The sequence below is a fragment of the Anas platyrhynchos genome, chromosome 3 (assembly GCF_047663525.1).
Source record: "Anas platyrhynchos isolate ZD024472 breed Pekin duck chromosome 3, IASCAAS_PekinDuck_T2T, whole genome shotgun sequence".
NCBI classification, from domain to species: domain Eukaryota; kingdom Metazoa; phylum Chordata; class Aves; order Anseriformes; family Anatidae; genus Anas; species Anas platyrhynchos.
This window is the reverse complement of record NC_092589.1, coordinates 38297317-38319680: the sequence shown is the minus strand read 5'-3', so window position 1 is coordinate 38319680 and position 22364 is coordinate 38297317. Positions and strand designations below refer to the sequence as shown.

The window sequence follows — 22364 nt, the reverse complement described above, 5'->3', positions numbered from 1 at the left end:
ACATTCTTACACTTCTGTTTCTTCATGCCATTATTACCTACCTTTATCTCTGCCTCCTACTTCCTCAAAATTGTCATTTTTCTTTTTCCAAAAAGCTTAAAGTAGAAGTACACAGGAGTCTGAATAATTGCATTAAGACAGGATAGGGGAATAGAGAAGACCAAAGATTTTCAATCTTCAGACACTCAGAGACCTACAAAACTCTCCCTTAGAAGCAAATTTAAATCTCTCAACTTGGGTGAGTTTGTGGGTTTTGTTGTTAATCTTGAGCATCTCAGAAGGTCTGTGGATTTCCAGGGCTCCTACACCAAAGGTTAAAGACCACTGAAGTAGATATTGAGTTATGCATGGGACTTCTCCAATTCTGTGATGCACCCATGTTACGTTCTGTAAGTAATTTTATACTGCTCACATGCTAAGTGACATCATTAAGGAATAAATCACACGGAACTTCCACAGTGATACATAAATTCAGAACATTCTACTACAAATAAGTCATAATTTGTGACAAATAAAGACCTGTCCTAAAACTGCACATACGCAGAATTTTACATTTAAAAGAAATTTCAATTAATTGTTTGCTAACGAACCATGCTTCAGAATAGCAGTTTAGATAAACTTAGTTGCACAAGAAATAACACCTTAAAAATATTCTCACATAAATGTAAAATCTTGATTATGCTAACTTCAGCTCTTAGCAACATCAAGCTATACAGAAACCTCAATGTAAAAATGAGGTGTATTTCTGTGTTCCAGAAAAAGAAAAAAAATATTTCTAGCACTTGCATATAGCAGAGCCCATGCCTTTAAACAAGATATGGGACAAATCTATCTCAGGGGCTGTATTTGTGCTCTACATTCCATATTCAATACAGTTACTATAGAATTTGAATTACTGGGTTTGGCTGACAGGCATTGCTGGGGGCAGGTTTTTAGTTTAACTTAAAGAATAAACCCTTGGAAAACGTTCAACAGTTAGCAAAGCAAACTCAAGATCACCTCAGTAAGATCACTGGCTGAAAACTTCAGACACTTACTAAAAACCTCTGAAAAGTTAGCTAGAAAACACTGCTTTATTTTTATCTATTATTTTAAAGGCAACATAAGCAGTCAGTGGGTGCTGAGCAAAACCCTTATCTATGTCATGACAAGCTGATGCCTTCATTACCAGATTACAGCCGTGCTTTCTCTCTGGTTTTGTTGGTTTGTTTTTTTTTGTATTCCTTTTTCACAGATTCAATAGGAGCAATGTAAGAGAGCTCCCATCTCAGCCTTCTGAAATCAGTTCAAGAGAAAGCAAGGCCGAGTGTGAAGCAAGAGCTACGGACGCAAAACTGCTCAGGCTGCCTTGCATAATTTGCAAGCCTAAATGCCAAACCAGACAACACAAAAAGTCAGAGCTTCTTAGACCTCCAAGCAAACCTGCACTCTGTCACAGCACGCTCAAGAAGAGGGAATGATTCTTTTCACACTAACCATAGAACTCAGACCTCCTTCCTGAAAAGGCATTGGAGCTACTGGAAAAGCACTTCCCAGACTGCCCATGGAACCCTAACAAGGCAGACTACAGAAGCACATTAAGCTGTTTCACTAGAACTAAATTCTAAACAATAGTGATTTACGGTGGTTCTCAAGATCTATTGGACTAAGCTATCGTTCAAAGTGATACACAAACGGCTAGATTGCATCAAAGTGGTGATTTAGACACCTCACAAAGCTGAAATAAGCTCAGGCTTTGTACTCCAGTCTCAAGGAAGTACCTCAGTCAGTGATGTGGTTAGATGCCCAGCTCTGGAAGAATAAAGCAATTTCTGATACCTCTCATCTGAACAATTACCAGCCACCTCGAGAGTCTCCCCTCTCTGCACAACATCCAAAGTAAAGTCTACATTTAACATTTCACTTCCCCATGTATTACTCACAGAGGTTACACATCAGAGTCCCTTCCCACATGTGGGCCCCAAGCTTCATCATCTTCTGAGACCCACCATGCATCCTTCTAGAATTAAAGCTAAAAATAGTAGCTTGGCCTATTTCAAACCCTACAGCCACTTGATGTACTGATCTCAACGAAGGTCAGATAAAGGTGGTTTTTTGTTGTTGTTGTTTTCTTATTTACCATATTCATGACCGTGGTAAGGTCATAAAAATTTATCTTTGAGATTTTAATTTACAGGAAAGATTGAGTAAGCAAGTGATAAACAAAAGGAAAAAGTGTTTATAACTATCTTGCTGCTGAAAACCAGCACTATCAAGTGGCAGTGATGGAAGTGTCTTAACAAGATTATTATTGCCAACAATATGACAAATTAAATTCCACAAAATACAAAATAGTAATGAGAAAAAAAAAAAAAAGCAATCCAGATAGTATATCACTTCCAGATATATTGGAAGTGTTTAAATACTTGTTGACCTAATAAAAATGAGTCCTGAAAAGACATCTGAACTGTTATTAGGGGTTGGATGTTCTTTTTGGATAGGGAACTCAAACACTTACCCAGATTTCAAGTCTGTAATGCGTAAACAATTAGTAGCATCCAAGCCCACTTTCCCATTTCTGACCACACTGGAAATGAAGGGTGAAAGAGCCGGAGAAATTCTGTTCAAGGCAACCTCAGGTGACATTTTAGGGCGTTCCTCTTTCCTCTTGTCTTGAGCTGTATAGGAATAAGGGAGAAAAAAGTTACTGATTGCTATGGGACCAAGGGCTTCACGCTCTCTCCATATTCTCATTTGTAACATCGAATACAACTACGATGAGTAGAACCATAATCAGTATTAATTCTACAGTACTCCACTAGGTTGCTACTTACAGCATTTCAGGTTTCCTTCAAAGGCTTGCACTACCTTTCTTTCAGTGATATCACCACGCTCTGGAAGGCATCCTCAGGCACAAAACTCATCAAGAGACCCATATATACGAATTTTAAGCACAGCTTTTTCAGAGGCGCTTGCAAGTGCATGGCCTTGTGCTAAATCACTTGGGCCACTAACCACACTTTAAGAACCTGCTGCTTTTTAGATGAAATGCAGACACTGAGCACGCTGATAATTTAATCCAGTCCCATGCAAAAAGGCTAGACACTGTGGACTACAACAGACTGTGGCAGGCAAAGTTGAAGAAGAAAAGGGTAAGCAACCTATCAAAATGCAAATTTAATACACTTGATCAAGTTCTTGGGCACAAAGGTCCATCTGAAAATTAACTGAACTTTGCAGTTTTACAAAAACACAACCATAACCACAAACAACTGAGTGTAATGTCACAATGACAGTGAGAAGTTGGGCAGAAGACCCGATACTCAGACTCTGACTGTTAATGGATTTTTTTTAAACCCATTCAATTGAAAAACAGCCCTCCAGACTGTATTTACTTCCTTACAAAATTAGAGACATGACCCACTAGTGGGTGGCACCCATGCCCATAGCAGGGAGTTGGAACTAGATGACCTTTAAGGTCTCTTCCACCCCAAACTATTCTGTGATTCTATTCTATGATTTGACAACCTCTTAATTACTCATCTGCATTCATAAATAACACTGCATATGGAGTGCTGTACTCACAATACTTCTCTGTTGTTTCTAATGCTCCATTTACAAGCATTAGTTGGTAACTAGTGGATATTTTTTTGCAAACTGATCATTCCTTTTAACTGGCAGCAACATTAAACATTTGAGTTATGTGTTTTGTTCTTATGAAAGCCATTCACACCGAAGTATGAATGAACGCTCAACAAAGAGGAATTCTGAATAAAGCAAAGGCCAGGCTCTTTCAGCACAAAAATAACAAGAATTTCCTAAAAATAATAATTGCCTTTAATATGCTGTATTTTACATTTTATGGCAGCTAAAGAAGCTGAAGAGTGAACATCCACGTACTAATGTACAACTAGCTCTCTTCACATACATGATTTACCCTGACAATAGGTAAAAACTGAAGCTTGCCTGGCAAACATCTATGGCAATTCAAGACATTACTTCATGGTTGTTATTCCTCTGCCCCAAACGACTGCCTACTCACCTTTATCCTTACCTAGGGAAGCTGAGAACACAAGTCCAGACTTGACCTATTTCAATGCAAAGTCCAACAGCTTAGCTCGAACAGGTAATGAGCTTAAACTAAAACGCTAGATTTTGTGCAAGGCTGGCTAAAACTGGGCACGTTTTGTTCCATCAGCTCTAGTGTAGGGAGAGTAACTTCAGGCAGAGGGGCCAGCTGGACTGCTGAAGGTTTTGGAGGCCATGAAAAGCGTGCTGAAAGACAAGCTATCTTCCTAGCGTTTTATGCACAAAGGTCTCACGGGTGGTTCTGCTTATGTGACACGTTTTGAGGGAACTGTGGATGTTATGAGGGTAAGGCCATGACACGAAGAGAAACGTGGGGAAAAGAGACACCTTCCAGAATGAATTACAGGATGAGGTTCTTTATCTTCCCATTAACAAAACCTGCAGATACCATCAAAACAAGCTGCCAGTGTCACCTGGCTTTATTGCACCGTTTCTCCAGATCTGTAATATCTCCTATGTAAGGAGCCCGTTAACACCCAGCACTCACAGGCTCGCTCGGCGTTCACCTCACGCGTTTATTGAGCAAACAGCGGGCTTTACACCCCACCACACCACTCCACAACTCCTGCAAGGCTCAGCCCCCACGCACACCATTCCCCCCCACCCCCACCCCCCCTGCAGCGCTATGGGGGCGAGCGTAGACACCAAACAAACCTAGAAAGATAAAAATAAAACATTAAATAAATAAATAAATAAGTTAAATCTCTCCAGGCTGCTCCCCTCCCAGAACCCGGCACGGGGCAGCCCCATCCCGCTGCGGGTGAAGCCCTGCGGCCTGCCCTGCCCTGCCTCGCCTCACAGCAGGCCGGGGGCGCCCCTCTCAGCCTCCCCACCGCCCCCTGGGGGCTTTTACCCCCCGGAGGGGCACGACACGGACACGAGCCCGATGCCGGGTCCACCCCCCTTCGCTTCCCCGGGGGCCGTCGGAGGCGCTGCGGGCCGCCCGCTCCCCCCCCCGGCCCCGCCATTACCTACGGCCCCTTAGCAACGGCCGCGCCCGGCGTGCGCGCCCCCGCGCCCGCCCCGCCGCCCAGGCGTGCGCGCCCCCGCCGCCGCCACCGCCACCCGCCCCCCGCAACCGGGCCGGAGGGGGCCTCGCCGCCGAGCCGCCGCCGCGCTGCCGGGCTGGGGTTTGCCCGCCGCCAGCAGGCGTTCGCGCAGGGCAGCCCCGCTGGGGGAAGGCCCCCCCGGCGTTGCTATGGTGACGGGGGAAGCGCGGCGCGGCCTGCTGAGGCCTTGGGGACAGGGGCAAGGGGCAAGGGGCAGGGCCCGGCCCCATGGCTGCCCCCGTGGTGGTGGTGGTGGGATCCTGCGTCACCGACCTCGTCAGGTCAGTACCCGCCGCAGGGACGCGCCGCGGGATCGGGTTGGGGGAGAAGGGGACGCCCGGCCTCGGTGCTGCGCGGCCGGGGGGCTGCGAGGCGGGAGGGAGGCGGGAGGCAGGAGGAAGGAGGCGGGCCCTCAGCCCAGCTCGCCAGGCCGAAGGTTTGTGGAGGTAAACGAAGGGGCTCGGCTGGGGCAGCTCGGCTCCAAGCGTTTGAGGCCGCCAGGAAAGCGAGGAAGGAGGCTTCGTGTCGGAAAACAAACTTCCCGTGAAAAACAACAAACAAACAAAACAAGCAAACAAAAAAAAAAAAGGCAGGCCAGAAGTTGATTATTTACAGGCTTCGTTTCATGGGACGGCGAGAAAAAAAGGCCGCCGAGCTGCTCGTAGCCATTCAGACCAAGAAACAGAAGTGAGCCCTCAGGAAACCAAGCACCTCTGCTTTCTGAACTGATTTATTTATTTATTTATTTATTTATTTATTTATTTATTTCAAGGAACGTCCTCGTGCCTTTTGATTCATCCTCTGGGCATTTTGCTCTGACAACGAGGCCCGAGTGCCTCCTCCTTATTCTTTTTTAGCTCATAGGTAAGGTTTAGAAACTTTGTAAAAAATAAAGTTTTGGTTCGAGCAACCTGGGTTTCATAACGAATACTGAATATCGGAAGAATTCAAACAGAACTGTGAGACTTGGCAATGGTGCAAATGCTAACCTAAACGGCCTGACCTTGTCAGCCCCAGTAAACTTGCAAACCAGTTCTTTATTTGCACTACATTAAACACATCTGGTTTCAAACTACGTACGCAGACTTGGTTAACATAGGATTTAAAAGTGTATGTGTCTGGGCTGCATCAGCTCGCTCTGCTGGGAATTCTGCAGTAAAAAAAAAAAAATAAATCAATTCCTCAATGTGAATCAGCAGACAATCAAAGCCTGTGGGTCAAGAAAGTGTAGAAGACATGATCAGAAGGTTATGCTGGGAGTAAGTGCAATGCAGTCATAGACGTGCACTGTAAAAACACTTTAAAAATCATAGAACCTATGTCAGAAAGATGTAATGCTTTATGTTATCTGCAGCACGCACTGGCGGTTTTCCAAGAGGAATAGTTGTGTTGTAAGTCAGAGAAAGATATTGGAGAACTGATCTTGACGTTACGTGTGTGTGAGTGATCAGATGCTTGTGACGTTACGTTGAAACACAAGGCATGGTGCGCTACTCTCAAGAAATTCCTTTTCCTTTCTCTCTACAATATGGAAAAAGACTTCAAAAATTGCCTACAGCTTTAAGCACTACTGACAACCGTGCGCCTGAGTTTTTTCTTGACAGTTAAACAAAACAAAACAAACAAGGCCAACAAATGGAAAGCTCCCGTGTGTTTTTTTTTAGCTTCAAGTTTGCTGTGATGGAAATGCAGGCACTTATCTGAAGGCTCATTAACTGGCTGTACTATAACTAGAGATTAAACCGTGGGTTGTAGCCATAGATGCTGTAACACTGAGATTAAGTGCTTGAAAAAAAAAAAAAAAAAAGCTCTTTCACTCTTCAGTCAGCTGAGAGTTTCTTAAACTGAACAAATGCTATCACAAGAATGTATCTGACTCACCAGCATTAGCCTCTACTTAAGGAGCAGTGAAGGGCTTTTTATTAGTGATAAGCTAATTTGATTCAACTGGGAAAGAACGGCCAGCCTCATTCCCGGTTACGAGCACAGGATTTCAGGCACTTCATAAACTTGGGAAAGGAATGGGTTTAAATTTTGCTGGCAAGTGTTCAGTCAGACTGAAATCTCCAAAATCTCCATTTGGTACCCATGTAGACAGAGTTTGGATGTATCCAATGTTACAAAAATCTTGGTAAAATGACCTGAAAGCGTTAAGCTGTGGGCAGGGATGCCTCTAAATGGGAGCAAAGGAGTGAAACAGGGAATGATAAGCAAGCTTTCTTAAAAAACTGCCAGATTAGGATTGATGCAAGGAGGGTTTTTCTTTCCTGTTTGTATGCCTGCAGTGTAGGGAGGTTGCATATTCTAGGTTTAAAGCTAGGGTTCGTTTCAGGGGGGACAAAAGAGCACCAGATTTTCATGAATTTGTTATTTATGCCGAGGTTTTAGCTAGGAGAAGATATGGAGAGCGAGGCGAGTGTGTTAACTGCCCGTCTGTCATCTGCTGGAAGAGAGTGAGTAAACCTCATTAGGAGGGAGAGTGGTGTGAAGGAGGTCAGGCACATTTCTGGCCACGTTGCGTTTGATGGGCTTATTCACTGCTCGGGACTGAAGCCTGTTTTTCCTAGAAGATAAGCGTGTTGCCAGAGGTTAAATGCTGTGTTACAACTCGAGCTGGTGGGGTGCAACGCTGGCTCTCCAGAACACTGACTTCGCCCTAATTCTGGAGAGCCAGAACCTAAGGGTGGCAGGCATTAACTGGTGAATATCCCCAGGTCTTCACGGGCAAGGTACCGACAATCCGAAAGATCAGCCCGAAGCTGCCAGCGGCCATGTGGCAGCCAGACTGACCGAGCGCAAGAAGTTACCGTCAAATGTTTTTACTCAGCGCAGTAAACCGATGATTTGAAGAAGCGTAATGTCTGGGTGCCACGGGAATGTGCAATTTGAAATTTGCTACGCCTTACATAATGAACGAGAAGGGAAAGAAAGGGGACCTTCTGCTGAAGACAGCATTCGCTTGTCATTTTGAGAAATAATCAAATTCAGAAGAAAGGGTAGTGTGCCTTAACATCCTTTTACAGGGAAGGGGCCCAGCGGTTTGCTTTTAAAATACTATTCTCATTGGAAATTCTTCTCTCATTGTCCTGTAGCGCTGCAGTGGCAGAGTGTGGGTTTTCTAAAGTGAACTTTGTATAATCAAAACAGCCTCACGTACATACATGCAGTAAACCACACTCTTTTGGCTTAATAGGACCAGGAACAAAACATACTTGTGGTCACAATCACAATCAACACTTCATTGGCAATACCAGGCAATAGTAGTAGACAACAAAACCCGCATTATTCTATAGGATCAAGATATCAAACCAGGCGGGTGCCGGCCATAGTATTATTGAAATAGTTTCTCTTCTGACTCATGTTTGCAGACTGGTCGTGGCAGTGGCATTTTAATTCATATTAAATCAGGACAAGACTAAACATATAAACCAATGAGAGTCAGACACACTAAAACAATTAGAATAAACAGGAGAAACTTTGGCATGGCAATTGAAAACAGCAGAAGCAAAGAACAAAATGTAAGATGGAAAAAAAGGCCTTGGACAGTCACAACAGCAACAGTTTTTCACTTGAATTCAAGAGAATGAGACCACAGCCCGAATACTGGAAAACTATGTTTGTTAGGATGTTCAAGATTTGAAATCTTAGTTTTTGGTGGACCTCTTCCCTCCTCTCAGATTGCTTTCTTGTCTCTAGGGAATTAAAAGTTTTGGCTTCCAGCCCCATGTTGTGACCACTGCCCTTAATAACTTCTACAAAAAGCACACTGCGTGACTGAAGGTGCTCAGTGAGAGAAGCAAGAGATGGCAGAGAAAGCACCAGGCTGCAAAGTAGCGTGTTGCCAGACTGGCCAGTAGCGAAAAATGCAGCCAGAATTATTAACATCCCGGAGCAGCCAACGGCTGTGTCGAGTCATCTTCCCTAAGAGCCCGATCTCTGCTTGGGCACAGTGGCAAAGGTACCTCCGCGGGGAGATCCTGCATCTTAAGCCTCTAGTGGTGGCTACTGTCAGCCAAGTGCTGAAGTAAAGGACTCACTGGCTCCTTGGAAATCCCTCACCCTAAGTTCTTACATATTTTCTTCCTTGCAATGCAGTATCTGGGACAATGATTTCAGGCTTCTGCGGGAATGCGAAAAGGAATTTTCATATGTTTCTTTTGAGGTAGCAGGCAAAGTCTCACGTGTGCCTTCATTTTCTCCTTTGCTTTGTTTCCAGGTCTTTCACACATGTTCTCATTTCCACCATTTCTCAGGCATGCACAGTCACCACATTTTAATGTTTTTATTCTTGCTTTCATGTTTGTTTTTTTTTTATATATATTTTTTTCTCTGCTCTTCTGCTTCTCCTAGCAGCAGAGAAAAGTGTTCTAGAATCCTTCAAATCCATTTCGTTTGTGTTTTTGTTTTTATCTGTAATGCTTCCCCTGCAGCAGCCACTCCTCATTCTAGTCAATCTGCCGTTGCCAGCAGCATGGGAAAGCACAACTGTGAAGGAATACAAGCTTAGTCCAGTTGAGGAAATTAATCTTTTGGATCCAGAGAAAGGCATCAAGGCATGAGAGAATGTGTCATCTGTGAATTGTTTGGTTTATGTAATAGTGAAAAATCTGGGCTTGATTTCAGCGCCTTCATTCCCTCCTCTTCTTCTCTGACCTAGCAAAGTTTGCCTGTACAGCACATGCAGGATGCTCAGGCTCTCTGCTTTGGTGTTCTGCCCTGCTTTTAGAGGAGCTAAAGTGTGCTTTGGGGCAGCTCCCCTTTGCCTTCTCTTCCCTGGCAGAATGAAAGCTGTATCTTGGGGTCTGAAAAGAAAAATGTGGTAAAAATCAAGTTGATGAAATCCTTAATAATGGACTTCAGGAAGAAAATTGTTCTAATCATGTGCAGGTTTGAATACCAGGAATGGCTCAGACGTTGCTCATCTGATGCAGGGCCCGATCGATCCTAAGCTCATTCGTGTCAGAAGAGGCTTTTCAGTAAATTGTAGTGTGACATTAACTAAATTGCCCCCTAAAATCTAAGTGATCAGTTTATTCTAGGGTGCAACACGGCTTAATGTTTTACTCTGCTAAAAGTATTGGGTAACACGGCACAGACATGGAAAGGTTCCAGCAAAGTGCTTCTTCCAAAACAATAACAAAATATTAAAGAGGTGAAGAAGGGTGGGGAGGAAAAAGTCTGGGTGGATTTCACTCAAATTAACACGAGATATCTGGGCTAAGGCCACCGAGGGCTGTTTTTAACCCGTTAGAAGAGCCGCGTTGGCAGCCAAGTTTATGAACCACAAGGAAGAGACAGAGCACCACTGAGCAGAGCTGGCACTTTCTGAAAGAAAAGGCTGTTTGTGTAGCAGAGGATGCTGGCTGCGGAGGGCCGGTCGTGTTAGAACACCTGCTCGACACTTGTCTTTGGCTCTTTTCCAGGAAAACTTTTTTTTTTTTTTTCCCCTTCTTAAATGGAGACGTGGAGTTTTAAAAGCCTTGGGAAATTGAGCTGTTAAGCTGATCACACAATGTCTTTTAACTTAAGTGGCACTGAAGTGTCGCTTTCTGGATTCCATGGAAGTGCAACCTCCCTCTTTTTATTTGGCATCAGCATTTCAAGCACCGATCTCCTGCGTGCTGCAGGTGGGTGCTGCCTTTCCCTCCGAAAGCGACCCCGTATCAGCAGCCACCAATGAGACTCTCATGTTTTAGACTTACCTAGTTCAGTTTTAATAGTCTGTATCTGCTGGTGCCTCTGAGCTAAAGAACACCCCTTGTGCTACTGCAGTCAGGCCTGCACGACATAAATGCTGTAGCTGAAGTCATTTCTTCCCATTACTTGTCCTCCTGCTCATTTGGAAAACATTTTGGAGTTCGGGGAGCAAGATTGGGTGGAGTTGCCTTTGCAGAGAGGTAGGAAAAAGGTTTTGAACGGGCAGAAATGGCAGGCGAGGCATGAGGTTTTGCTGCAGGAGGCGTGAAGAAGCTGTGGAGCTGGGGCTGAGACACCAGGCAGGGAAGCTGCAAGGCTAACGGTGACAGCTCCCCAGCTATCCAGAGGGCCCCTGTTTTTCTGCTTCTCTTTCTGCCAGCCCTGGCTGCCTGCTTGCTTTCTGCAGCTTTCTCACAGGGCTGCTTGGCAAGGTGTGGGGAAAAGCTCTGCTCTAGCCCTGCTATCTTCTCCCAGCAACAGCGTTTTGGAAGATCCAGCACCCAGCAAGGCCTCTGTTACCTCCTCCTTCCCATGAATGAGTTCCCAGATGTCTGCTTCTGCTCCTACCAGCTGCAGTGTCTGGTCTGGTTAAGTTTGTAAATTGCTTTGAGATCCTTCAAGATGAAAGGTTCTCCTTAAGTGAGATCATTATCGCCTTCTACATTTCTCCACTCCCTGTTCCCAGCTCAAGCTCCTTTCTCATCCCAGCTCAGGGTCCTGCAGGGTCCTCAGCATTCCCAGCTCACGGCGACGCGGAGCTCACCCCCAGGTCGCAGCTTCCAATCCATCAGTTGTTTGACGCCTCTCTGGTTACTTCAGAGCTGAAGGTTAAATATATGGATTTTCCTGAGCTGCTGCCAAAATGCTTAGCACTTGCCACCCTGAGATTGTGCTTCTGAATTTGCGTCTGACTTCATGTTATTTTGTGTGCTTCAAGAGACTGTATGGTTCTCTTCCTCCCACTTCTGAGGCACTTACTCATTCTAGGAAGCGTTCCAGCTCCAGTGTTGTTCTGTGATCCTGCCCTGCGTTCCCAGAGCCATGCTTTGTTCACACTCATGTGGTTACCCTGTAAGCCTGTCAGGGCAGGGATTTCACTCCTGTCTGCAGTGGGTTGATGGAGAAGAATCCTGACACGAGTTCAGAGGGCTCTGTGCTTGAAAATCCAGAGGCAGCAATACGGTGCTTGGACAGGAGAGCTCCCATGCTGCCCTCCTCGCTGTCATCTTCCTCTTCTGTACTTACCCAGCTAGTAAGAGAGTGTTTTCACTGCACAGTATCTCTGGGTGTTTATTCCCAATGCCATTCACATTCCTCTGAAATTTCCCTCTTTCCTACTAAAGTGAGGTCATCTTAAACCTGTGTTTATGGTACTGCAGTCATTTCCATGGCAGTAGACTATGATATCATCAGCGGAGGATTATGCCCTTCCTATGTGTGTTAGCAATTAAAAATTATGGTTTGTGAGATAAAGCTAATGTTTACCAAGCTTTTAGGTTTAGTCCATATGAGGCAAGGAAACTATTGCTTAATTCTCTAGAGAGTTCACTTGGGTAATGGAGTAAATGAATCCAGAAACATTTTGATCCTAGCAGGTGATAAGTTTTTGGGGGTGTATTTTCCAAGTGGGAGAAGAAAATCAGCTACTCCATCTTGTGTTCTCTCGCCACGCAAAGAGCACTTGTCTGAAACACTCTGGCACTCCTCCTTGGTTTATGTTATTCAGAGCCACTTCTTGGCTTCGCTCACAGCGCCGCCAATTCCCAGTCTCATGTGACTGGCATTTTTCCCCCTTGGAGGTCAGTAAACTATTAGACGCTACCCACAAAAGTAGAACAATGTGCCTATCGGCCTTCTCATCTCTTTAATGCGTGCCCTATTTGCCGGCTATCGGTAGCTGAATCTCTTTGTTGAGCCTTCCTCAGTGTGTGTGCGTGCTTGCTCGTGGTTTGGTGACAGCAGAGGCTGGTTGCACCACCGCGATGGCAAAATAAAATTCATTCATTTCAAATGAGTCCAGTGCTGGAGCAGTGGCTCCTGCTGCAAGCTGAACGTGGTGGGTTCACAGCACTACTGGCTTTGTCCCTTCAAATACTTAGGGATTCTGAAGCCAAGGAGGTAGAATTTCCTAAACAAGTGCGAAGAGAGAGGGAGAAGAGATTAGATAAGAGTTCACAGAGAAAGGAGGTCATCAGTCGGGGTATTGCAACGTGAGGCAAAATCGGTAGCCGTTTCTTTGGTTGTGTACTTTAATTACAGAAGCCTACTTCTCCTGAGCGCATTTTGTCCTGCCCGCTTTCCCACATAATAGAACTGAACTCTCATAAAATACCTGCTTAAATAAGCTGGGGCAGAGCGTTACAAGAAAATCTCAAAATGCTGTGCCCTAATTGCATCCCAGATTTGCTGGTGTCCATTTTCTCTGAACGTCCAGGATGTGAAAAAGTTCTCCCTGAAATTATTACCACGTTAGATGCTACAGTACAGAAAAGCTCCCTTTCCCCCTGCAGATCATGGAGACAGAACCAGGCGATGCCAGGCTGGAATGGAATAAAGAGAGAAGGAAAGAGAGAGAGAATTATTGTATGCAGTTTTTTTGGAGCCTGAAGTGCCACAGCGGACCTGGCACGTATTTACTGGGCATATAGTGAGGTGGTGGTACAGCAGCCCCAGCGTCCAGCTTCCCCATCCTTCTGCATTCGTGCTGAGGCTCCACCTGCCTCTGGAGAACCCAGAGCGATCCCTCTGTATGAAGACAATGAAAGCCAGAAAGTAATAACCTTTCAATCAGGGAAAGAGGTTGCTGGGATAAAAGCTTTTTTGCCACTTGTCCAATATCAGCACCAGGAGTGAAGGGTCTGTTTTAATTTCTGCTACAGGAATTTTGTCTCAGCGCTGTGCAAATAGCACGTGGCAGTTGCTTCCCATTATAACAGCCTCCTTCACAGACAGCACAACTCTGTGGTCTTCTGCTTTTGGTAGAGTCCCTGGATGCTGTGCAGCTGCAAATAATTAAATGTAAACCAGCAATGCACTGGATGTTGGTGTTCTCAGTACTTGAGGGTGTTCCTTGGGCTTCTGCTGTACTCTCATGACACAGATTGGCTATTAGGTTGTTAGTGTATCTCTAATTTCTTGCCCTGCTCTTTTACCGTATAAGTTGCACAGGTTTTTATTGTTTTGGGATTTTCCACGCCCTTACTGGAAATCGTCTTTTTGACTATTAAAAATAATGCATCTCTTGCCTTTTCAGTCTGGAGCTGTTTGCCATACAAGAATTACTGCAGTCAAAGGGGAGATTTTCTAAAGAAACTCCTTTGAAAATGTTTGCCACAATAAATACAATTGTTATGTATTGCATTTTAACACCCAGCACTGAGGCTATTGTGTTTTCTCCCCCCTTAATGAGCCACAGAATGATATGATTAATACTTCTCTTCTGTCTTGTTAACGAATTACTTGCTGGCTGTTCTCTTAATGCAAATAGCTGTTTTCCTAGATGCAGTTTGAGACATAAATGTCTTTGGGTAAATTTTAGTACTCCTGACGCTAAAGAGCTGCTGGCACAAATCAAAAGCTGCAAGAAAAATCGTACGGAGTCGTTGGTAACAAATTTGTGTAAAACCACTCTGGGCAGGCATATATATGCTGTTGCCTCTAGGAGCTGTCTGAGCTGTTCTTTCCGTAGGAGTTTGCTAGTAAGGTTTTGTTTGCTTCTTTTATAAGGCTCCGGTTGTTAGCCCCTATATCAGGCTCTGGTAAGTTATCTGATGCTGCCATCCCTGGTTCCTTCCCAGCCCAGTAACATCCACCTGGAGCCTGGAGAAAAAGCAGGAAGATTTTTCACCGCTGTGTTGCCTAAGTAGGTGCAGCTTTAGAGAACACGTTGATCTTTGTGACAACTAATTATAAAATAAGAAGGTGGTAATGTTCCCGAATGTATCAGTTGTGTGCTCCCTTATGGGTTTCATTATTTCTGCTTTCCATTTCTGACTTTAGTCCGTTTTTCTCCCTTTTTTCCCCTCTAGTAGATCAATAGCATGTCATCCCTGAACCATGTATGATTTCCTCTTATTTGCCTCCACCTCTTGTTCTTATCTTTCTGCATCATGTTCTTACCGTGCACTTGTTTTTCATACTGCTCTTTTCCTGCCTCTCATCTTTCCAAAAATAACATTGCTTCCAAAGAATCATAACTCCCTTTTGCTAATTTACTCTATCCATCACTTTCTGTACTTCTATCCTCTCTCAGGTCCCTGTTTATATAAAATGCATAAAACTTTATAGTATACACAGCAGAAAGAAAGCAAAAGATGCATTGGTCAGGGCTGAAAACAAAGGATGGAAATGAAAAGAAAAGAGATCAAGTTCAGTACTTGGGTGGAAAGATAGACTTTTTCCAAGTTCTTATCTGTGAGGAGAGTGAATGTACCTTCTTCCTTCTGATTGCTTGATCCCGTTAGTATTATTCATTGGGAATATCCTGCTAGTATTATTCAATCTTTTTTTTTTTATTATTTTTTTTGGCCAGGCAGAAGGAGAAAATGACCTGTTGGGGAAAAGCAGCTGCTGGAGCTCATTAGTGCTCCACATCGAGGCAGTGAAAAGGAGCAGATATTCCTTCAGTTTTCATTCCCCATTGCTCATGAAATTCTGGGCGTTACTGGAGACGTGAGAGTTGTCTGCTGGCAGGTGTAACAAGCCAGGGGTATGCAGATTGGCATCCGTCTGATATTTAGACATCTGTCTTTCTCAAGGGAACTTAAATGGGACAAAAGGTGAAGGCAGTTAGGTAGAAAGGGTGCCTGCGTGCTCTGGCTGAAGTAAGCACTGACAGCAAAGCCCCAGCACTCCCTTCACACTGCAGATTCTCATATTTGCCCCACAACCTTCATGTTGTTGTAATCCAAGGCTGTAGGAGATGCCTTTATAGTTAGATAGAATTTCAGGTACAGCTTCTTATTGGTAAATCAAGGGTAAGCTAGTTTTAAAGTAAAAACTTGTCTAGTGAAAGCATGAGAATTTGGCATATTCCCTTTACCTATATGGATTGCCTTTTTTATCTGTGACAAATTGGGTCAGCACATGTAAGCTAAGTATTCTTTTGTTTATACTTTTCATTTGTGACCCATCTGGATTCTGTGGGAGGCACTGTACTTAGAAAATTGATGAAAAACTTCTTATTTGTCAAAATTATTCTCTTGGGTACAAGCTTTTACAGCAACTTCTTACTGGAGAAAATGAATAGCATTTGGGCTGTGCTGTTCTGTGTCTTGATGACTGTGTAGTAAAAACACATCCATGATGTTGCTTTTAATATTGTAGCTCCTAAAGCACAACATGCTTGTGCACAAAATGCCAATACATAATGGGGAGGGCAGCAGGGAGCAGGGAAGGGTTTTTATTTTTACCTAGAAAAGACAGAGGACTGGATTTTTAAGGGGGTCAGCAGGCAATCTTTATTCTGCATGAGTGAAACAGGCTGCTCTCCAGCCTCCCGTTCCCCTGTCTGTACGTATATCTGGGGTATCCATATATCTAAACCCATCCTTGGGCACGTAAAGATCGCCCTTTGCTTGGGTTGCAAAGGTTATTTTGTTTTGTGTTGTGGGTTTTTTTTTTTTTTTTTTTTCTGCTTTAAGCCTGGTATTTCATCATTATACGATGTTCTGCTCAGCGTAGGAACCGTAGGCAGCCTTCTTCAGTCCTGGGTGAGTACAGTATGTTTCAGACAGCCTATTCTAACATCACCATCACATTGCCTTGAAAATAATTATGTAACTGCAGTTCCAAAAATAATGTAATCGAGAGACATCAATGAAGAACAACGTGGGAGGGAAACAAAGTTAGCGAGTAGTAATTTTGAAAATTTCCACAATCTTTCCTAAACACAAAACAGATGTTTGGTATGAATGATGGAATGTTTGTTGAACTTAAATATCTGAAGATACATTCCTGCTTGGTTTGGGGTTTTGAATCTCTTCAGAGCTTCAAGTTCAGAATCACACATTCCACAGATTACGGAAGCATCAGGGTGCCCACCTTTTCCCAAAAAGCTAACTGCTAGAGATGTGAGGAAAAGCTAATTGTTCCATGAGAAAACTTTTTACTTTTGGCAGTTAGTCCAATAAATAATTCTTTTGTGCTGAAATTTTCATACTCCTAACATAATTTAGGAATTTTGATCTCTTGGTGATATCATTTCAGTGATGTGCACCACAGCATTCTGCCGCAAATGCTTCAGGATACTCATCTGGGTGCCTTCTTCGTTACATCTTTTAAGATCTAGTGGGGTAAAATTTTCTTCTGTGCAGTGGGTCAGCAGAAATATTCATCAAAGTTCTTATTGAAGAGCCATGGACATCTGTTCTCATTCTGCAGGTTATATGTTAAAGTATATATAAATATGTGTTTGATAAAATACCTCTTTCCCCTGATTGAAGAGATTCCTACTGCTCTGCACCAATTCATCCTTCACTTGTTTGCACTGCAGTGACAGACTGGAGTTGTGAAAAATCAAAGAAGTTTTTAAAAAACCCTCAGCTAGACGATGGGGTAACGTTTTTGCAACTCACACTGCCACGGTCCATCAGCACTGTCCTGTGAAGGGATTGTTCTTTAACCCTCAATTATTTTGCCAGGTAACAGTTTAGGTGGTATTTTTCCACTGTTTTTCCACTCTTCATTATTGTGTGCTAGAGCAGGTACCAGACCATCATACATACAGGAAATTATAAGCAATAATACAAAGTGTCTGAAAAGTTTCCTTTTGTTAAGGAAAGACTTGTCACGTTCAGGGAAATGGTGGGAAGAATACGTAGAATATTTCCTATTATTTCTAATTGTCTCCTAATGATTTTTCAATCATTAGAGATTTGAAGTGAGGCTAAGAACCTAGAACCTGATAGCCCCGTAGTTGAATCAAGCTGTAGTTAACTAAGTTCCTGAGGTAGTCTCTTCATAAATCCTGAAAAGATTCTACCTTCTAATAAGAAGTTTTAGTGGATTATTAAAAGGGATAAAAGCACGACCAAGTCAAGACCATCAGATTTTGAAAAGAACTGTGGTCTTTTTGTTTCAGCGTTACGGATACTTTCCCATAGAACATGTTCAAATCTTTAAAAATTATGCGAGACAAAAGAGACCAAGGCTAAACCAAAATATTAAGCCAGATCCAAAAGAGGTCAGAGGCTTTTTCACCACAATGATGTACTAATATTCCTAGTTAGAGGCAAGAACTGTTCTTTCCTTTGTATTTGTCAGCTCAGAGGATCATGAAAGCCCAGCAAATTGTATGTACTAGACAGAGGCTAGTTACACCTACTCTAATCTCACAGGGATTTTCCCCATTCCAGGGAATTCCCAGGAGGGGAGAAGGAGCCAGTTTTGTTCAGGGATTCAAAGAGAACAGAATCAAAGCTAAATTCTAGGCCTTCTGCACTGTGGTCTGTTTTATTACGATACTTTTACATGCAGCATTTATGCTACTATTTTGATACCCTGGATTATCTTCACCTTTCTTCAGGAGAAAAATAAAGTTTGAATTTTTCTTTTGCTGCTATGCACATGACAATCATCTTAGATAACGTGACAGCCCATCTGACATACAAATTCTCTTCCCCTCTGAATTGCCTGATGAGAGCATTGTTTTCCTTTTCCTATTTTTTCTAAAGAGAAATGCCAATGTAGTGTTTTTTTTTTTTTTCACTTATTTTCTGTTCTCATGCACACCAAAACCACGTCGTTTCTCAGGAACACACTGATGCTTTCTGCTCTTCTCCAACATACCTGCTGAGCTGAGCATACCGTACTCGTCACACAAACCCTCGTTAGGTAGCATCTAGCTCGTTAGGTAGCACCTCACTCACCTCCTCCTCTGTCCCAGCCCACCCTGCCTGCTCTACACCAGATTCGTTCAGTTTGCTGATCCTAATTAAAATGACCTGGGGGCAAAACCACAGATTTTGCATTAGTAAGCTCCCTGAGCAAAAAGGGCACTGGAAGATACACATTGGGAAAATGCTACTGTAGCAGCCTGGTTTTGCAGCAGCTTAGGCTGGTGGTAAAAATGCATCTTTGTGGTACTTTCGTGTGTTGAAAACAGTGTACAGACACTGGTGAGGTGTCAGGAATCGGAAGCAAACCACGATTAATTTCAGGATTAGTTTATGCAAATGCTGCTCCTGTACATCTTTCCCTTTCCCTTCCTCCTTCCCTCAGACTCTGTCTCTGATGACAATCTAGTCACTGCATAGATGGGAACTGTTCAAGAAAACCCAGAATACCATGGAAAGTGGCGTTAATGACTCAGTGAGTTGCACTTTCACCTCTGATTCAGTGCTTCAACAAGGTACTGAAGGGCTCTGTTCTTTTTCTAGTGCTGCCCTCCTTAAGGGACATCTGTCTAAAAATACATGTGCTAACCTGCTCTAGCCTTTAAGAGCACTCGTGTTACACACTGGACAAAGGGTTGAAGTTATTGCAGTGGCAGAATTCTTACTTGGGTGCTTTTATTTACCCCAACCCCCTGAAGCATGACTGGATGTAAGATCCTTCATTTCCCATGAAAACCTGTGGGTAGTGTTGCCATGTGCTTCCTACATTTAGATACCGTTTTGTAAAAGCTCTTGAAATGTTGTTGACTATATTCCTTTATTTGTAATGTCCGAAGCCTTTCAGGATGTTCCAGCCCAAAGTTCCTCTGTAAATACGATTCAGTAGCACCGTGCACAACTTCCAAAACATCATGCAGTTATTTCATGTCCCATCGAGTGTCAGGGGATTTCAGGTTTACTTTCTGGTTACTGCTAAGAGAGGAGATCGATATTCTTCATGCCGCTCAGCCTCTCAGAGCTGAGCAGGATTTGTCACACGAGCTGAGAGCAGGCTGTTGGCTAGTAACTTAAATTTAGTTTTTCAGGTCAGCGTTTTCAAATTATGTCGAAGTTGTAAATAGCTTTACAAAACATTTTATGTAACAATTCTGAAAACCAGCGTGACAGTTTTTCTAATTAACTTATTTAGCCTGGTTTTGGAGTAACATTAGCTGTTTCATCATTTTTAGGCCATTATGAGTATTCTTTGTGGTACCATCAATAAGCCAAGAATTTATAGGGTTCCTTAATCATACAGATTACTCATCATTGCCTGCTCATAACAGAAGCCTGAAATGCTCATTAAAATTGTCTGATGTGAATCGAAAGTTAGTGCAGTTGCAGAATTAAATGACAAGAGAACAACACTGGGGGGGGGGGGGGGGGGGGAGAAGAAAGAAACTTGAATACCTGTGTCAGTGAAAGTGAAACCTCCAGGCTATATATAGAGATCAGGGCTTTGAATTTGTTTAATATGGAAGATACAAAACAGGCTTCTGGAGAGGAGAATTGCTCTGAAAGGATGGGCGATCACGCCAGAAATGCAGTGAGGTGGGGTTTTCTGTTTACAGGGAGCTACAGGAGCTTGCTGCCTGTTCGTGCCTAGTCTGTTAGCCTATTTTTAAAACGGGCTAATTACAAATCGCTGTTCCAACTTGATCCTTTGCCCTTTGCCTTGTACCTTTTCATCAAAACAATAAAAAGGTGACCTTCCTGTCTTCGGCAAGCTGTTGGATTCCCACAGGCAGTTGTTTTGCTGTCCTACTTGAAACACCGAGGCCCGGATCCTCATCTCACCAAGCCTGTTTTTTCACCAGTGTAATTACGTTGCCTTCGTTGGAGTTGCGTGTGTCGATGCCAACATAACTGAGAGAAGAATCAAGTCGTGGTCTAGCCACTGTTAAAACAAGAATATGTATGGCTGAACATGCTTCTGGAAAATGCATATGAACTCAGAGCAGCACTATTAAGAGATGCCTGCTGGGATGTCACAATTGTTAATCTTCGTCTAAAAATATATTGGCTTTTTGTGGAAACAAATTCTATTTAGAATAAGCTGTAATCTCCTAAAACACCCTAAGGAAGGAAGATGAATTGAGACTTGATACCATTCGACTTACTGTAGAATTTAAATGAGAAGACAGCGTGTGCTCGTGGATTGAGCTGATCTCTATTTTTGGGTTTGCCACTGGCTTCTTGGCTGACCTGAGGCGAAAAAAAAGGCAAAATGACTTGCCTAAATTTCACACCCACAAAACAGGAATAACAATGTTCTGCTTTTTAAAGTGTAGCAAGATCTGTGGATAAAACGAATTATACAAGAGCTGCTCTTACTGTTTCTTACCAAGGCTGAGGGAAACACCTCTCCTTGGCTGACTGGCACACGATTCTGGAAGCACACACGCGATGGCCTGGCACTGACTGCACGGGAGCTTCCCCCTCCGAGTTTTGTGGCCCTCCTTCCTTCTCTGGTCCCCAACCACCGCTATTTTGGCTTCCAATGGCACACGAGCTGATGAAAACAGCGCTAAATTATAGATGGTGCTATTAGTAAACATTACTTAGCTGCCCTCATTACACCTCCTTCCCTGACACCTTAGTTGCTGACTGTTGTAAACAAGCTGCCAGATGCTGCTGTGGGCAAAATGTTTTAACTTAGCAGCCCTTTCCACCTATACAAGGCACTTACACGTCTACTTTTAAAAGGCTGTTACATTTTCATTTAAAAAGGCTTTAATATTTACTAGCAGAGTGTTACCTGGCTCTGCATCTCTGGAAATGAAATGAGTGCCACTAGCTGTACTTGGGAGCCCTGCTGGGCTCCCCATCATTGCACCAAATGGGTTCAGTTCTCTCCATGTGCCATGAACTTATTTATTTGTAGCTTAAGAGGTAGAAAGAATTCTGGTTTTAGACCTTGTCCCTGGAGCGTATGGCTTGAAGAGGCAGAAACTTGGGGAATCCATGTGTTGCAAACACAGCTTTGAGTTACGTATTTTTAATAGAAGTGGCAAAAGTAAGCTTGCCTTTTGCATTCAGAGAACTTCTTCCCCGTAGGTTGGTGGTGTCTTGTCTTTCTTTCAGCTTCTGCTGGAGATAGCAAAACATCTGGTAGCGTTAACAAAATTACAGTTCTGTTTTGTTTTGTTTTGTTTTGTTTTCCAAAACGGGAATGAAACCAGACTGGCTTGAATACACCCCTGGTGGGTCTCCACTTGTATTAGTGCATCTGGTTCGGGGCACCCGTCCCCGGAAAAATGTAAATGCAATTGGAGCGAGTTCAAAAACCACCAAAATGGTAAGAAGTTGCAAAGTTTGATCTAAAAACAAGAAATGTTGAATATGTACAGTGGCCTGAGTGGCAGCAGAGGGGAGGAAGGTTTTGATAATGATCTACGATTTTCAGGGCTGTAAACACCAACAAAGTGAAAAATTACTTCGGGTGGTTCAAGAAGGTATAATTAGCTGTAATGAAATTAAATGAACAATATGTAAAGTTGCGCTGAATGTTACAGAAAAACAATGTGAACAGCGAGACCTATAGATTTATTATTTATCTGTATTGTGTTAGCGCTGGGGAATCCCAGGCAGGGCTCAAGAGCTTCTTTTCCTGTAGAAACATGAAACACAGACAACAGAAATGCAATCCCTCTCCTGAGTAATAAACGAGAAGCTT

The 22364-nt window shown here is 43.4% G+C and overlaps 2 protein-coding genes across 7 annotated transcripts in view; one reads left to right on the top strand and one right to left on the bottom strand.

The window, feature by feature from the left end:
* Positions 1-5171, bottom strand: part of BABAM2 (BRISC and BRCA1 A complex member 2) — a 167012-nt gene extending 161841 nt beyond the window's left edge. Inside the window, exons 1-2 of one of the 3 annotated variants that reach the window (XM_038176415.2) lie at positions 5040-5171; positions 2498-2657 (exon numbers count right to left, since the gene is read on the bottom strand). In XM_038176415.2, coding sequence (XP_038032343.1) covers positions 2498-2625 — 128 coding nt within the window. In that variant the 5' untranslated portion in view covers positions 2626-2657; positions 5040-5171. The other 2 variants (XM_038176414.2, XM_038176416.2) reach the window with 2 other exon arrangements.
* Positions 5146-22364, top strand: part of RBKS (ribokinase) — a 66673-nt gene continuing 49454 nt past the window's right edge. For 2 of the 4 annotated variants that reach the window (XM_027454053.3, XM_038176418.2), the window contains exon 1: positions 5146-5398. In XM_027454053.3, the coding sequence (XP_027309854.1) occupies positions 5346-5398 (53 nt within the window). In that variant the 5' untranslated portion in view covers positions 5146-5345. Of the gene's footprint in view, positions 5399-19034; positions 19125-22364 lie in introns of those variants that run through there. The other 2 variants (XM_027454055.3, XM_038176419.2) reach the window with 2 other exon arrangements.